Genomic DNA, 15,086 nt, shown 5'->3' on the forward strand with positions numbered 1-15,086 from the left:
TGTAGCCCAACGTTCGCAAAAGCTAAGGATTGTGAAAGCGTCATTGACATAGAGGAGTCATTCATCGAATCCGGCATGCTGGATTTGTTTTTATTTTGGCAGCCTTAACGATAGCAATTTTGACGGGTTGTAGTATTGACTCCTATATGAAGTGTCCCACGTAACTTGAGGCAATCCCTAAAATTATACTAATGCCAAGTAGCTGGACAGAACTAGGGTAATGTTGTTTCTCGTCTCTTGCAAGCACTCAGATTATTTTTTATTCCCATTTAACCACGTAATTCGTATATCTGTAAGCTTATCAAAGGTTATAAATAGCTGGAAAGTGTCAAAGAAAAATATGTAGAGCAACATTAAAAACCCCCGATACAGCTTTCTGTTGCTCATACGTGCTACGTAAAAGTGTTTTCCAAGCATGGACGAAGCCCGCGAATAAACACGAAATGCCTCGATCGGCCAGTCGCCTGGCAATTTTGCGTGTATTCGTTGGCTTCTCTCGTGCTTGGAATAGCAGCCGTGTATGGGAATCTGGTTTATTACGAAACAAAGCAGGCCGAAAAGAGAGAGGAGAAGGCTAATGTTGAAAGGGGGCGTTTTGGAAGCAAAGTGAGTTCGCGCTACGCTTGCGAGCTACATGCGACGCACACAACGTCAAAATTTAGCTGAGACATTCACAGCAGCAAATGCTATCCACAGAATGCGTGTTTTCACCATACCTGAGGGGCACCTCAGAGCCCGTTTAACGCTAGCTGATAAGCCTAAAGCTATGTTCACACTACGGTCGTAACGCGCGTAACCGCTCTTTCGGCGTATCGAACGTAACGGCTGTAAAAAACGTAACGGCAGTTAAGCCGGCACCTTTGTTCACATTTACTGCTGCGTAAATTACGGCTTTTACAACAGGCTAATCAAATTTGGAGCTGTAGAATCGACGTCACCAGCGGTCCAATATGACTCCTGTCAACATGCGAGCGCTGGCCGAGATCGAAGAAATGCACGCTCAAAACAAATTTGTAGTCATGTATTCAGTCGCCCAAAAACGACGGAGGCGACGCAGAAGGGTTTGGGTGCGGCATGTATTTCTCGATAGGGCTATAGACGGCGATTTTCACAACCTTTTCGCCAAGCTCCGAGTTGACGCTGCGATGTTTCATAACTTCATGCGCATGTCGCCCCAGCAGTTCCGCTTCCTAGAAAACCTAGTGAGACCACTCATCGAAGTTCGGAGCGCGCATCTGCGGCCATCGATTTCTTCGGCGGATAAACCAGATGAACTGAAAACAGTCTCGCAAGGCGCACTCCAAAATTTTTAACGAACACAGCCAATCGTGCGCACGGAATGGCGGAATGGCACTTCCCGCGCCCGGAGCTGTCTGCAGACGGGAGGATGGAAGTGTCGTCACCGGTTGTTGAAAACCGAAAGCTTATCGGTCATTGGCTGTGTCGTAACGGTCGTAATATCGCAGTCGTAAATGTTGCCGACCCTTTAACACTCTCACCCACGATATTTCCGTGAATTGCGCGCGTTGGTACCTTTACGTTCGCAGTCTGAACTAGACGCAAACGCTTGTTGCGCTTCCGCTTACGCATGTTACGAAAAATCGGCGCCTTACGAACGTAGTCTGAACATAGCATAAGGTGCGCTCGCGTCGACAGGATATGCGTGACAGATCGGCTAAACCAACGAAAAATGATGCGCATGTTCTAGGCTGCATTGTCGGCATAGAGATAATCATATTTTGCTCCTAACTGCACAATAAAACACCTGGGGCGCTATAACGTAAAACTATTCCAAACTTTTCTATTCCAATTCTGCTATCAGCCCTCCGCGATTGGTCAAAAACTTTTTTCGACCACCCCCCACTTCACCTGTCTGTCACGCGACGTTCCAAAAACCGCAATACCTCCCCATCTGATATGGTGTGTACACACTGATTATGCATGATTTGACAGAAAAAAGAAAAACAGTTATTTCTGATTCGACCCCTTTTCGCCATTAGCCCTCGGCTATTGGTAAAAAGTTTTCGGGCTGCACCCACTTCACCTGCCTGTCACGCGGCGTCACAAAACGCACGAACTCACCGCGTCAAAGTGACGTGTACGCGATAAAGATGCATTAATATGCCGAACAAAACTGAATTTTTTTCGGAATAGCCGTAGGCTGCCCCGTTCCGAAAGGAATAAAAGATAGCTGCCGCCGATCACTGAGACGCTGGCTACTCGCACCTGCCGGAGTGCATGGGTGTATTTACGTATAATAAGACTTCTTGCGTGACCGTGTAACGTTTTCAAGCACTTTCGACACGTTTACTACCTCATTCTGCCAACTCTTCTTTGCTGAGGGTCAATTTTAGCGTCATTCTTAAGCTTCCGTTGCATGCCGCCGCAATTTTCGACCAGCCATTACAAGCTAAGTAAGGGAAAGCCGACCAATCGCAGACGCCGGCACCACCCTCTTCATCCGGTTATCGGTTTTCAGTGCACTGGCTCTGCCCTAGTGAATACCTCTCCACTTGAGCGTTCTCCTCGCCTTTTGTCAGCCAATTAGATACAACAAGCCGCTCAGTGTAGGCAATGTTATTCCTTTTTCAAGCAAACAAAAGGGACCTCCTATGAACGAGGAGAGCATTTGATTGGTCTGTTCAGACAACCCTATGGGTGACCGCCCGGTGCTTGCTTCGGTGGTTACGCAAATTTGACGTCAGGAAATTGGAATAGAAACATATTGGAATAGTTTTACGTTATAGGGCCCCTGCAATACAATTTTTTTTATTTGTTGGCGCTTGCTTAACAGCCTGTATCATTCAAATCACATGAAGGACGATTTTATTAACTGCACCATAACGCTAGCAAGCCGTACACTTTTGAATGCCAGTTGAAATTTTCATTGCAACATTTACTACTGAAAAATATATATTTCGCATTTTGTGATTTTTGGCTGAAAAACCCGAAACGTACGAAGATGTGAATGGCGATCGCTTTTGGGGAAGTAATGTCTCGCACAGCTCACTAGGGTATGCTTTTTCGAAATGTTTATCGGGCTAAACATACACGGCGAAATTTATCCATATGCTGAAATCTCCTTGTAGTCTGCTTTATTTTCACACTGATGTAGCGCCAAGTTTTGTTCCTCATATGAAGTAATTTCTTATTGTGTTTGTTTAATGTATCTTGCTAGCTGCATTACAGGAACACAAATATAATGTTATTAAGCATCAAGGTTCAGGCTGACAACGCGCTCTAATACTGCACTGAATGCTAAAATTATATTCTTTTGCATTTTGTAACCTCGGTCATGTTTTCTCCAAAGCACCCCTCCCTCAAGAGACACTAAACCAGCTGTCTTCAAACTGCATGGCCATCTTCATTGGAGGGTAAGCATCGCTGTCACTCTAATCGGAGTGCTCAAATATTAGGCAAATACGGTGTTTCTTCGTAATTTCAGATACGATACCACAAGGATGACTTTGACTTTCTGGTTTTATCTGATGGGGAGGTATCCGGAGGTGCAGGAGAAAATGCGTCAGGAGGTCCTTGACGCTTTCGAAACAGAGGTTAGATAGTATTTTGAATACTTCTTCGGTAGATAATTTTGATGGTTCTAATTTGTATTAGCGGTATGTACTCGCCCGTGCAATGTAGGAACAAAAAATGCGCTTGTTTCAGTTGAGAAGTTGGCGAAACTGCTTCGAAGCCTTCACGAATAGCACTAATCTCGGTTGATCGTTTCAGTTTGTGTCCCGAAGCAGCGAAACAGTGCACAAGATGACGCAATGGAGGCTTTCTTAACATTTTTTTTCCGCCAGTAGACCACGGCACGATGCTCAGCACAGGAGTGATTCTACAAGGTTTATGCGTGGTAGTCGACAGACACCATAGTATGTAAAACAAGTTGTACTGTAGTGTGGCTCACATTACTAGACCGAATAAGACCATACCAGAATTCGGGATACAATACCTGTACAAGAGGAAATTTGAAAATTACACAAAACCGTCTCAAGCTCGCGATAAAAAAATCAGGATAATTCTGTCTCAGTTCTCGATGACTGACATCTGCATGGGCATAAAGCCGCGTGGACAGCTGACCGTTGCTGGTTCAATACTGAACTCTTTCACTCTTCAAAGCGTTTCATTGTTAAATAATAGCTGCAGTTTCTCGTCATTTTCCAGCATAGTGGCTAAGGTACGGGCACTCACTCGAATCTGCAGCGCGTCTCTTGTCTTATTCCGCTATTTCGCGTTGATAGTTTATGAAAGCTTCGCGAAGTAATTGGGACCTGCATGATTTCTTTGTCAATTTTTAAACTTCTACTTTTCTGTCAGCTTCACGTGACTTCTACGTTAGAGTGATGGGCTCCCCAATCAGCTGGTACCTCACCCTGGCATGCTGTCGATAAAATCTTGTCAGTTATTTACCGAGGCAAGATCATTTCTTTACCGGAAATACAATTTTTTCAACACGTGGTCACCTCAATGAGAGCGTGTGTGACCCTGTCGGTAAAATACGAGGCATAAGAAGTGGCGTTGCTCTTTCCTCAACCTACAACGTGTGTTTAGACTCGAGGCCTAAAGAACAAGTTCCTATGTAGGTGCCCATATGTATTACTTTTATTCAAGTCAACATAAATCAAACTCCTATACATTAATCGTTGCTCAATTTCTATTTTATGGTAATTTTGTAATAATACTAAAACTCAAAGATGAGCACTATCTTACACAATAATCATAAAAGAAATGCTTTACTGGGAGGAGTCGTCGTCAGTATTGACGATACTAGTGACTAAGGCGCGAACCATTAATATACTCTTATAACATGTATAGTCGTATGCAATATAAATTTCAACGCAGTGGGCGAGATCGAAGCCCCTAAACTACGCGGTGGTGCCGACATGCGAAAAATTGTTTTAATCAATACCAGTAAGCGTACTGGTGTTTGGTGTTGTGTCTCCGTTTCTTCCTCTGTCGGAACGGGCATGCAGTCCTCAGGCCCCTTTAGCCACTGGCACCATGCTGACGTGTACATTGCACGTGATTTCTCCGTAGCTAATGTCAATGAGCAGCACGAATTTGTGTGTCCAGCATATGAATGTGGCCTGTCGCTAGTTACTTGAAGAATTAAATTGCCACTAAAAACTTTACGACCATTGAATAATATTCATAGTTCTTACCATGTCGCTTCATGAAAAGGGAATCTTCTAAAAGATGCAATGATCTTCTGCAAGTTGTCCGGTACCTCTTCTGATCTTAGCTCGGGTGTGCCAATCGCGCATGTGTTTCTTGTGCCTTTTTCAGGGAGACCACCTATCTCTGCGCACTGTTACGACTCTTCCTTACTCAAACCAAGTCATTTCTGAGACCCTGCGGCTGTATCCGCCAGTAATCATGTGAGAAACCTTCATTACCTCTTTGACAACCACTTTCCGTGATTAGGGTACGGCACAAGTCAGCTAGCAGGTGTGTTCTTTTTTTAATTAAGTTTGTCATAGAAGCTACTATCTAAACGGGCACTCTACACGAAAAGACGGCAGTCGAGAAATAGTAAGGTGCCAACGTAAATAGTGCTTGTTCCGAGCGCATTGTGTTGGTTGGAAGTGTCCCACGAAAAATGCGAAAACTTACTGTTCAAAGGAGTAGGGTAGTACACAGGGATGACGATCAAGCTTTTTAGCTCAATTTAGGTAAGTAAATCAATGATTTGGTATACTAATCCCACTTACCTATTGCAAACTTACACAGCTTGTAGCTCGTACCAGTTTTAATCTCCAATGAAGAAAATAATCGAGCACGGAATCCTATTTTTAGAGAACAAAAGCGCGCGTAGTCGGCAGTCAATATTGCTGTGCCTAGAAATGTTTCTAAGCTTCACTAATGATGTCATTTGGGAATCGCGAAATTGCGTGAACCTGATGTTTCGACTTCCTCATCATGGTAAGTTCATGAGATGCAAGCAGATTAATGGCGCTATCACCGAACTCCCCGAGTTCGATATCTTCAATCTACAGTATGGTTATTAGGCAGTTATTTTATATGAGCATCATTCAGTGTGTTCAATAGTATTTATGTTTCACTTTACGCGGGTTTGCTATGTTCTGGCTTCGCTGCACTGACATGTGATGACGGAATCGTATACTACGGCAATGTATACTACTGAACTGTATTACGGAATTGTTAGTCGAATGAAGGTAGGGAGACACTTATTTTGATTTGATGTTAAAATAATTTTCGCAACGCTTGACCCGGCGTCACCCATATTATCGTCACTTCATGACGTCAAATTGTTCAGATTTCCTGTAGCAATAAAGTTACTTATATTTACGCTGCTCTAAAGAAAACAAAGTAGTGCTGCACATGTTTCTTAAGTTACCAATCATTCTTGATCGGAAGAAGTCCGGAAGCAAAGAAATATTCGTAGACGGGAAAAACTGTCATCGCCTATAGTGTAGCTGATCTTTACATAGAGAACGCAATTCAAATTTTTAATCACTTCTGCCTTAGTTTCTTGTTTGGTGGTTCGGGCTACACTCAATCTGATGACACTTTTATTGTACAAGTGTTTTCTGGCGCATGCCCCTCAAAATCTGCCCGTGACGGGAAAAGCGTGATTGCCTGTATCTGCACAAAAATACGTAATTTTCTAATTTAGGAGAGTTCGTCGTTTTAATAGTGTAACTGTAGCTCATTGCTAGCTTTTAAGTGAAAAGGAGCCATTTGAACCGCCAAAAAACAAAATTGATCAGAGAGACTACCCATACGATGAGATTTATGCATACCCGTAGGCATACATAGGGTTCCACAGAAAACGCATGATGGCACCTGTAGCAAGAGCGGGCAAACTGAAAACTGTGAGTGGGCCAACTTGAAATATAGGAACGGGCCAACTGAACTTTTGGTTGGCAAATTGAAATTTGGGCTTGGGACCACTTACATTTTGGTGTTGGCCAACTTCAACTTCGGTAGTGCGCCAAATAAAATTTGGGGGTGGGCCAACTCAAAATTTGGGGGTCATTCAGTTGAATTTTTTCCCTTTCGCTTACCTTGTGGTTGTGTTTGTTTATGGCAACGGCGGCAGCCGAAGCAAACCATGCTGTCATGATGCCGTGATTCAGGCAGCTTTTGGGTGCGAATACAGGAGCCAGTTCGTGGAAATAAGTATTACAGCTGAACGTGGGCGTTGATCTGACGCTTTCCAGGTTTATTTCTAGGCCCTGAAGTGTTCAAGCTTTCATTTAAGGCAAAGAAAAGATAAAAATAGAGGATTTTGTGCCAGGACCCTTTCGAAGTTTCGTTCGTTACGTGGAGCCCTTAAATGATGTTTGCCGTATGAAACCGGCACGTTAGCGTTTGTAACCAGCTTTAAACGAAGAAATCGCAAACAAAATACCTTTAAGAAATTCCGGTTCGCAGAACACTTTGAAACAATTTCGGTGATCGCATTAGCGGGCGACCAAACCGATACGACTCCGGGAGCTTTAAAAGACACAACAGTGTCGCACATGTTTTATTACTTCTTGAACGCTTATATTGAATCTTATGGGTAAAAAAGCTGTGTTAAATCACGTGCTTGTCATTACACTGCATTTCATTGTGGTTGGTGCGAATGACTGAAGGTTTGTTGTTCGATATCAGGCCAAATATTTACTGAAGTCTCTTCGCACTGCGTTAGGAGCCACTGTTGAACAGGAGCCGACATGAATTAGTAGTCAAGCGCTGGCAGTGCATTTGCTGAAAGTCTTATCTGAAAATCATGTGCTCTTCCAAACCCACATGACGAATGCAATAATTCTTCGTTATGCCATTTTAAGCAAACGTAACTACCCATTCAAAATTATAAAGCCGGCTTTAAAGGGCAATGACGTTTTCAGATTAAACAATCATATCTTTCGGCTTGGCGTTATAGTAAGTCAGGCATACTGCACACAATGCAGCAACGTTAAGTTGATTGATAGTGCAATATTTGTGTAAAATGCTTAATAATTTTTTTTACATAGGCGACTAATCGTGACAAGCATGGGCTCTCAGCTGACAATTTCGCAGTACATAGGCGACTAATCGTCACAAGCATGGGCTCTCAGCTGACAATTTCGCAGAACAGCTACATCTACTAATTCAGCCGGCACACGTCATCCCGCTTTTCGTAGGTGGGCTCTTGTTATATTAAAAATGGCAAGGATAATATTAGCGTTAAAATGTGAAGGGCTTCCTTCGGAGCTTGTATGACAATTTTGAAAGTAGAGTGGTCGTGCAATCACATTTTATTATCTCGCTAATGAATGTTACTACCACGTGTTCTCGACGCCTGATTAAAACCACGAGCTTATGGGGGCCCTTTATGGGCGCGTCTTGCTTTAAGAGCACCAATTTAATTTTTCAGGGAACTTCCGCGCAATAATGTTGCGAAGCTTATTCAACTTGTCATAACGTACTCAAGCAGTCTTTCAGGGCAAAAAGGAGAGACAAGACGGTAAGACTCTGTTGCAATGTTGCAAGGAATCTCACCTGCTATGTGATTGATATGCGTGCAATCTTTTGATTGGTTACACATTCACGTTTACGAATCTCCAATTCTTCTTCGCTAGATTTACTTCCCGATGTGCGGATGAAGACTATCGTTGCGGCAAGTACGTCATTAAGAAAGGAACCTCGGTTCTGGTGCCTACGTACCAGCTGCACCATGACCCGCAGTACTGGAAAGAACCTGAAAAATTTGACCCGGAAAGGTGAGCGCACGTCGACGTTGTTGGAGGACCACTCATTTCAAATGAATGCAGATGGCTTTTTGTAGAGAACACCAATAGACTGGTTTAACTTGTCTAAGGGGGACTACATTTTAATCAAACTTGGATTAACTGATATGTCTCCAAAAACAAGCAGTTCGCTGCGTTGAACACCTTGGATCACGCGATCACACGGCACCTTTTTTCTTGAAACATGGACTTTTAAAAATTAATCAACTATACGAACTTAAGCTTGCTATAAACATAGGAGGCGAACTCTAGAAAAATTCGCTCATTTTTCATCAAAACTACCTCTCATGTTACACCCAATACAATTTCAGGCATGACCATATTAGAGTTCCATTATACAGGACCAACTAAGGTAGAAAACAACTAGCACACTTAGTCCCATCCTCCGTAAATACACATCCTAACACGATCACTATTGCACAAAACTTCATATCATTGAATTGCTTTAAAAGTGCTATAAAAAATACTTGCTTTCCTTTTCTGATTGGCATAGTGGTAATTGGTTTTGTATGTGTTTTATGTATAATTATTTTAAGTCGGTTTCATATTGCGCTTGTATATATATAAAACATTTTTCTTATTGATATTATTCGGTTGGACCTAAACTGTTTCTTACTTAGAAAGTTGTAGAATGATTCTTGTATTTTATGCACGTATGTTTGTAATGTATGCTATGTATGTGCAATCCACGCTATTGATATGTGTGTATACTATATTTTATGATGTGCTACCTTACCGTTGAGCAATGTATGGGTGACAGGACCTTAGTCAGGCAGACAATGTTCTGCCTTTAGCCTTGCCATCCAAGACCTTCACCGTGCCTAAATCAATGCTGAATAAATAAAATAAATATACCTCATTGCCGTTCAAGGTATGCTGGGTTTCCGTAGACATAATTCTGACCTGCTGTGTTGGTGGCGTTTTCTTGTGGCGCAGAGTGTAAACCGGAAGGACACACTGTTAAAATTGAAGTAACTAGCCATGCTGTACCTATGCGCTCGTGTAAAACGTCCGCAACGATGCAATCGGCACCATGCAGTACCTTTTCTTGGATATTACTTCGACTTGTGCACTAATGTAAGGCAAGCACGTTTCGCGTATTCATGTTGGACAAAGCGTCACATGATGTCGCTAACAGCGTTGCTACCATCATCCACGTTTACCGTAGCCCGGTAATGACGTAGAGGGCGATACACGTAAGGACAGCCTAATACGCTCTGATGAAGGCAACCGAGCAGATAGAAAAGCAAAGACGAAGAACAGATCCCAAATTATTGCGGGTACAATCCAATGTGTGCTCACCATTCGCCGAATGAATATAAATGCCATATATTTTAGCACTGCTCACGAATTAATATATATTCACAGGCTTTTGCTATATATGAATGACGATTGTATGCATCAATACACGAGACTTACTGTGTATACATTACACTGCACATTGCCTTTATTATTATTGAAACGACTCGGAAGCCGTGATGTAAAATATTCATCGTGGATACGATGAAATTTAGGCATATTTTTCTGGCAGCTTCCGAAAACAGTTTACATAATTTGTTGTGGCCTCACAGACCACGATCATCACCGGTGAAGTATGGTTCTATTACCGGCAGTCGCAATCGAAACATGACACGCATAAACCATATGACAAAGTACCATGGATGTCACACTTTCATGTTTATCTTTTGACACAGAAAAGTGGCTTTCGCTGAAAGGAACAAGGGGCACCCGCTGTATTGTCTTCGTACATGGAGACGCTCCTATTGCCGTCTAAGTGTCGGCCCGCTTAGCGAAGCGATTATATTTCTCAACTGTCTTCGAGTTGGCCACCTCGTTAAAAAGACGAACTAATTTATCGACCGGCTCTTCTGGTTCCGCGAACTTCGAATTGCATTCTGCTGTATCGATTCTGGTATAGAAGGCGATGCTATGTTCTGAACAGTCAAGCTCTTTTTAAAAGAATGTAGTGGCGTCTTGTATATGATTATTAAATTTCTGTTATCGAATTACAGCAGGACGGGTGCTCTTAAGGGAACTTAGTGGTCACTATTAGAATTTCATTAAATGTGTGTGATAGAATGAAAGCACGAAGAAGAATGCAGTGGAGTTTTGCAGAGGTTTACCAAATTTCGGCGACGATATGAACTCAGGAATACTGTTTCGAAACGTAGTGGTTACTTGAATAGGTTTAATAAATATCTACACTGGAATAAAGCCAAGAAGAAGGCTCCTTAAGGATTGCGGGTTGTGATATGTAGAGACCTAATACATGTATGCGATCGATCGAAAGCCGGGAGAAAAATGCCTTGCCAACCTGGCGAGGTTTAGTAACGGTCGGTCACAGAATCAATGCCTGAAGAAGCCTCTTAACGCAATGTAGTGACGACTTTGTTGTACTATTTAGGCCAGTAAATTTATGTTCTTTCTACGACGCCCTTACTCCGCTAAGACTGTATTTAGAATAATATTGAATCTGTAAAAGATGCAAATATTTTTACTGTTGTGTATCGACAGCGTACATTAGAACCGCAGTGTTCGGATCTGCTTATCGCTTCATGCACGGCCAGGAACTGAAATTGCGCTACGGCACCTCTGCTATACATTGTCCTTCGGTGTCTCTGGGGCGCGTTATTTTGGCCAACGAGATATCGGTCTGATGTGTACGGTACGGTGTATGCCCACAGGAAACACTGAAGTTGGTATAGAACTAAACACAAGGCGCAGTTCTAGACATAAGGTACAGAACTCAGCATAAGGTGCATATGGTGCAAAGTGCTTCACGAACTCCCTTATGTAGATCTTTCATAGTAAATGAATGTTGCACATGTCTTAGTTTCTCAACTGAACTTCAATCATTTCTGAAATACTTATTTATCTCTCGTTTTACCAGTGTATTGTACTTATCATGATGGATTACACGCAGCTTTATGGCTATTGGTGTTCAGCAACATTCCCTCCAAATGAAGTGGTGGAAGCGAAACCATTAGTAATCTAATAATGGTAAACAGAATGAAATCAATATGAAGGCACCAGTACGCAGAACAAGGTCTAACATACGATTATTACACTGTGCGAGTGCTCGTTCTCTTGAATTGCATTTTTTTTCTGTCATTGAACAGAACGATGTCAGACAGAATCCGCAAACAATTAGTGTATCGTGGGTGCTGCAGATATACCAGCTTATTAATTACAAGGGAGAAGTGGTCCTTACAATTTTGTGCCACTCAGCGATTGTACATTGCTGTTTCTGCAACATTGCTACAACGCTGTACAAAGCATTGAGAAAGAGAGCACGAGATTGGTACTGTAGACGACAAAGTTTGGACTTGCGGCCATTTTTTCGTTGTTGTTGTTGTTGTTGCGAGTACCCATAAATATATTTCCGTGTTTGCATGGCCTTTGTGCCACAACGGATTACATATACCTTTCGGCACCGCGCTAAGTATGCCGGCCGTGGTAACTATCGCGAAACACCGAACAAAAAAAAGTGCATTAAGCGGTAACTTAAAGGCAGACATCTGGCTACTGAAGATCGTCTGGTGCCACTGATGAGGTCGCTGATTCGCCAGTGGTTCCAGCTGCCTGAACTATTTCTGCCAGAGGTAAAGGAGTACTGTAAGGCCTTAGTTACTGAAACGAAGCCGGTCATTGCTTGATACTTGTTAACTGAGCATAAGATCGGAGATGGCATTGTTAGTCATTCTCCTTAGGAAAATACAATATAGGCCGAATTAGCTTTGTTGCACATTAGGCGAGTAAGGTTTCTCTTTTTCGGGGGGGGAGGAGGGGGCAACAATGCATGGAACGCCAAAATATTTGACCGCATCTTGAGAAGAGGTAATATGGCAATTGCTACGTTGAGCGATTGCTACTAAGGGGGAGGGGCTGCAGAGAAGAAGCTGACTTCATTTACTTCATCACAACATATGCGCAGGTAATAGCTGAACTTAGCTATTCAGTTAATCACTGGGCGTCACACACTTTCTCATCCGTCGCCTCCATTATTGAAACCACAAAAAGTACTTTAGAATATCGATTAGACTGTCGTATATTTTTTTTTCTTTTCTCACATAGAGCTGGTCGTTTATCACGCTGTCAATTATCCGCCAAAAATATTTAAAAATCCGCACAGAGCATGAAGAACACTCATTTATACCTGCAACTAAGTAGTCAAACGTATCTGAAACAGGCTACCATTATCCCGTTTTGCTGAAAGCTACATTTTATGCGGAAGAATGCAATATGAATTTCATATAAAGAACAGCCATTAAACATCGTCTGTAGTTCGTTTTACACCTTGAGCATGACTTTGCTAACTACGCAGAATAAGTAAAATTACATTTTATGTTCTATCGCTTTCGGTTCCCTTGCATTGCTGCCGAAATAAAGCAGCACCAACTCACTGAGTTAGTCACTGTTTGAATACATCTTAACTGCAGGTTCAGTCCGGAAAACAAGAGCTCCATCAACTCGACTGCCTACCAGCCTTTCGGCCTGGGACCGCGCATATGCATCGGTCAGCGTCTGGCGCTTGTTGAGCTGGTTTCAGCTGCCGCGCAAACGCTGCGTCACTATCGCATCGTCCTGGGCAAAAGTCAAAAGGTATTGGACCATGCTGCACAGCATCCATTGCGTGAATATCGTTCTTGTGTCAAATAGGCAACCGGCAGCTGTTGTTAATAATGCCGTTCTTTATGTAAAACCTATTCGTTTTCTCACGTCGTGAAAGTCATTTTGGTACTTTACCAAATCGCGTCATAATCTTTCATGATTGTTAGGGTGACTCAGATTTATTTTTATTAATCTATAAAATGATGCTGAGTAGAAGGTATATTGCTGTTGTTGTTGTTGTTGTTTTTCTTAAATCCTTCACTCACGTTTTATACCGACGAAATCATTTGATAGAACGCTTCTGGCTTCCTTAAATATTGCGTAGCAGAAATGCTCAATAGTACAGTGGTTATAAGCTATTCCTATGAAGACACTTTTTTACCTTCTTTTGCAGCGGGACCTCGAGATTGGCACCTACTCTGTTATGGCCGCACCTAAAGAGAAAGTGTTGATCCGACTGCATAGGTTGAAGGGGGTGAATTGAGGTCCCAAGTGACTCTACCGTGGAAATTCGTAATTTTGAATTGTACGAAATTGCACACGTAATGCAATAGTTCGTAGCCCAACGTGGTAAGGTATACAGTTGATAAGTCACTGCTATTTGCATGTTGTAATTATGCAATGAATAAAATGGAACTGTGGAACCATTATTATGAAATCTGAAATTATTAATGCCGGTATTGAGCATCGTCTGGGTGTACGAGTGTGGCGAATGAAAACTATTGCGTGTGCTCATGCAGCGTACTGTGAGTGAAATGGTCAATGAAATAAAATAGGTTTGGTCACAATGTGTCTGTCTTACGTCGCCCCTCCACAGTGAAAATAATCGCCTTGCAACGAGTTGCGGATAGGTTTAAAACAACGATCTTAATATCAAAATTGATATTTTTGTAAAACAAACTACATGATCCATTTATTCAAGGATTGACTTCTTTTTTGAACGTTTCTGAGGGAACAATAAAAACCTGAAAGCAATATTTGGTAATACCGGGGACGCCACCGCGGCGATGTACGTTAAAGGTCTTGTGCATGCAACTGAAGGCATATGGGCACTACTGTATTCAGTTGACGTAAGCAAACGCTATAATAACATTTTTTCGCGCGTCACTAAGCCTAGATAATTAACTTATGATGCCCTAAAGGGGATCGCGCGGTGAAACCTTGCATTCATGCTCGTTCCCTATTCCCAGTGGGCTGTCTGCGGTGAAATTTGGTGGGTGCGAATTGTACTCCCTCTGGGTTCCTGCTCGAACCTCTTCACGCCATTTTTGGATTCTGCGTGCAGAACGTGGGGGTGCCATAGTCAAAGAAACGTAAAATTTGCACACTTGTAATCTCATAAATCCAGATGAGCACAGGTTGGTGTTTGACGAATTACACCTACTGCAGCAAAGTGAGCTACCTCAAACGCGCCCACTGAAACCGGTACTGGCAATTGTGCTGCCGAGCTATACGCCTCTGTGAACTCCGCGCGAGAGGTTAAATTTAGCTCCGATTGCTTCGTCTCTTACGTGACAGCGGTGCCACCTATGCCCCGCATACTTGCATGATCCAGTTTCGAATGGTCCCCTCTGCACTACGGTTCCAAAAGTAAAAGAGCTTTGGTTCCCTAATCCATTCCGTCTCAAACGCATCTTCCCAGATAAGCATCAGGACGACACGTGCAAATTGTGCCAGGAAGGACCAGCAACACTCAAACACATGCTGTGGGAGTGCAATGTGGTTATAGGA

General features: G+C 42.7%; 1 protein-coding gene across 2 annotated transcripts in view; it reads left to right on the forward strand.

Annotated features, from left to right (window-relative positions):
* The window catches only part of LOC135909719 (cytochrome P450 3A6-like), a 54,377-nt gene extending 40,374 nt beyond the window's left edge, over positions 1-14,003 (forward strand). For both annotated transcript variants that reach the window (XM_065441763.2, XM_065441764.2), the window contains 6 exons: positions 3,311-3,374; positions 3,446-3,554; positions 5,293-5,384; positions 8,577-8,717; positions 13,184-13,346; positions 13,750-14,003. In XM_065441763.2, the coding sequence (XP_065297835.1) occupies positions 3,311-3,374; positions 3,446-3,554; positions 5,293-5,384; positions 8,577-8,717; positions 13,184-13,346; positions 13,750-13,839 (659 nt within the window). In that variant the 3' untranslated portion in view covers positions 13,840-14,003. The remainder of the gene's footprint in view (positions 1-3,310; positions 3,375-3,445; positions 3,555-5,292; positions 5,385-8,576; positions 8,718-13,183; positions 13,347-13,749) is intronic.
* The last annotated feature ends 1,083 nt before the right edge of the window (positions 14,004-15,086 follow it).

This window comes from Dermacentor albipictus, chromosome 8, assembly GCF_038994185.2.
Source record: "Dermacentor albipictus isolate Rhodes 1998 colony chromosome 8, USDA_Dalb.pri_finalv2, whole genome shotgun sequence".
Taxonomy (NCBI): Eukaryota; Metazoa; Arthropoda; class Arachnida; order Ixodida; family Ixodidae; genus Dermacentor; species Dermacentor albipictus.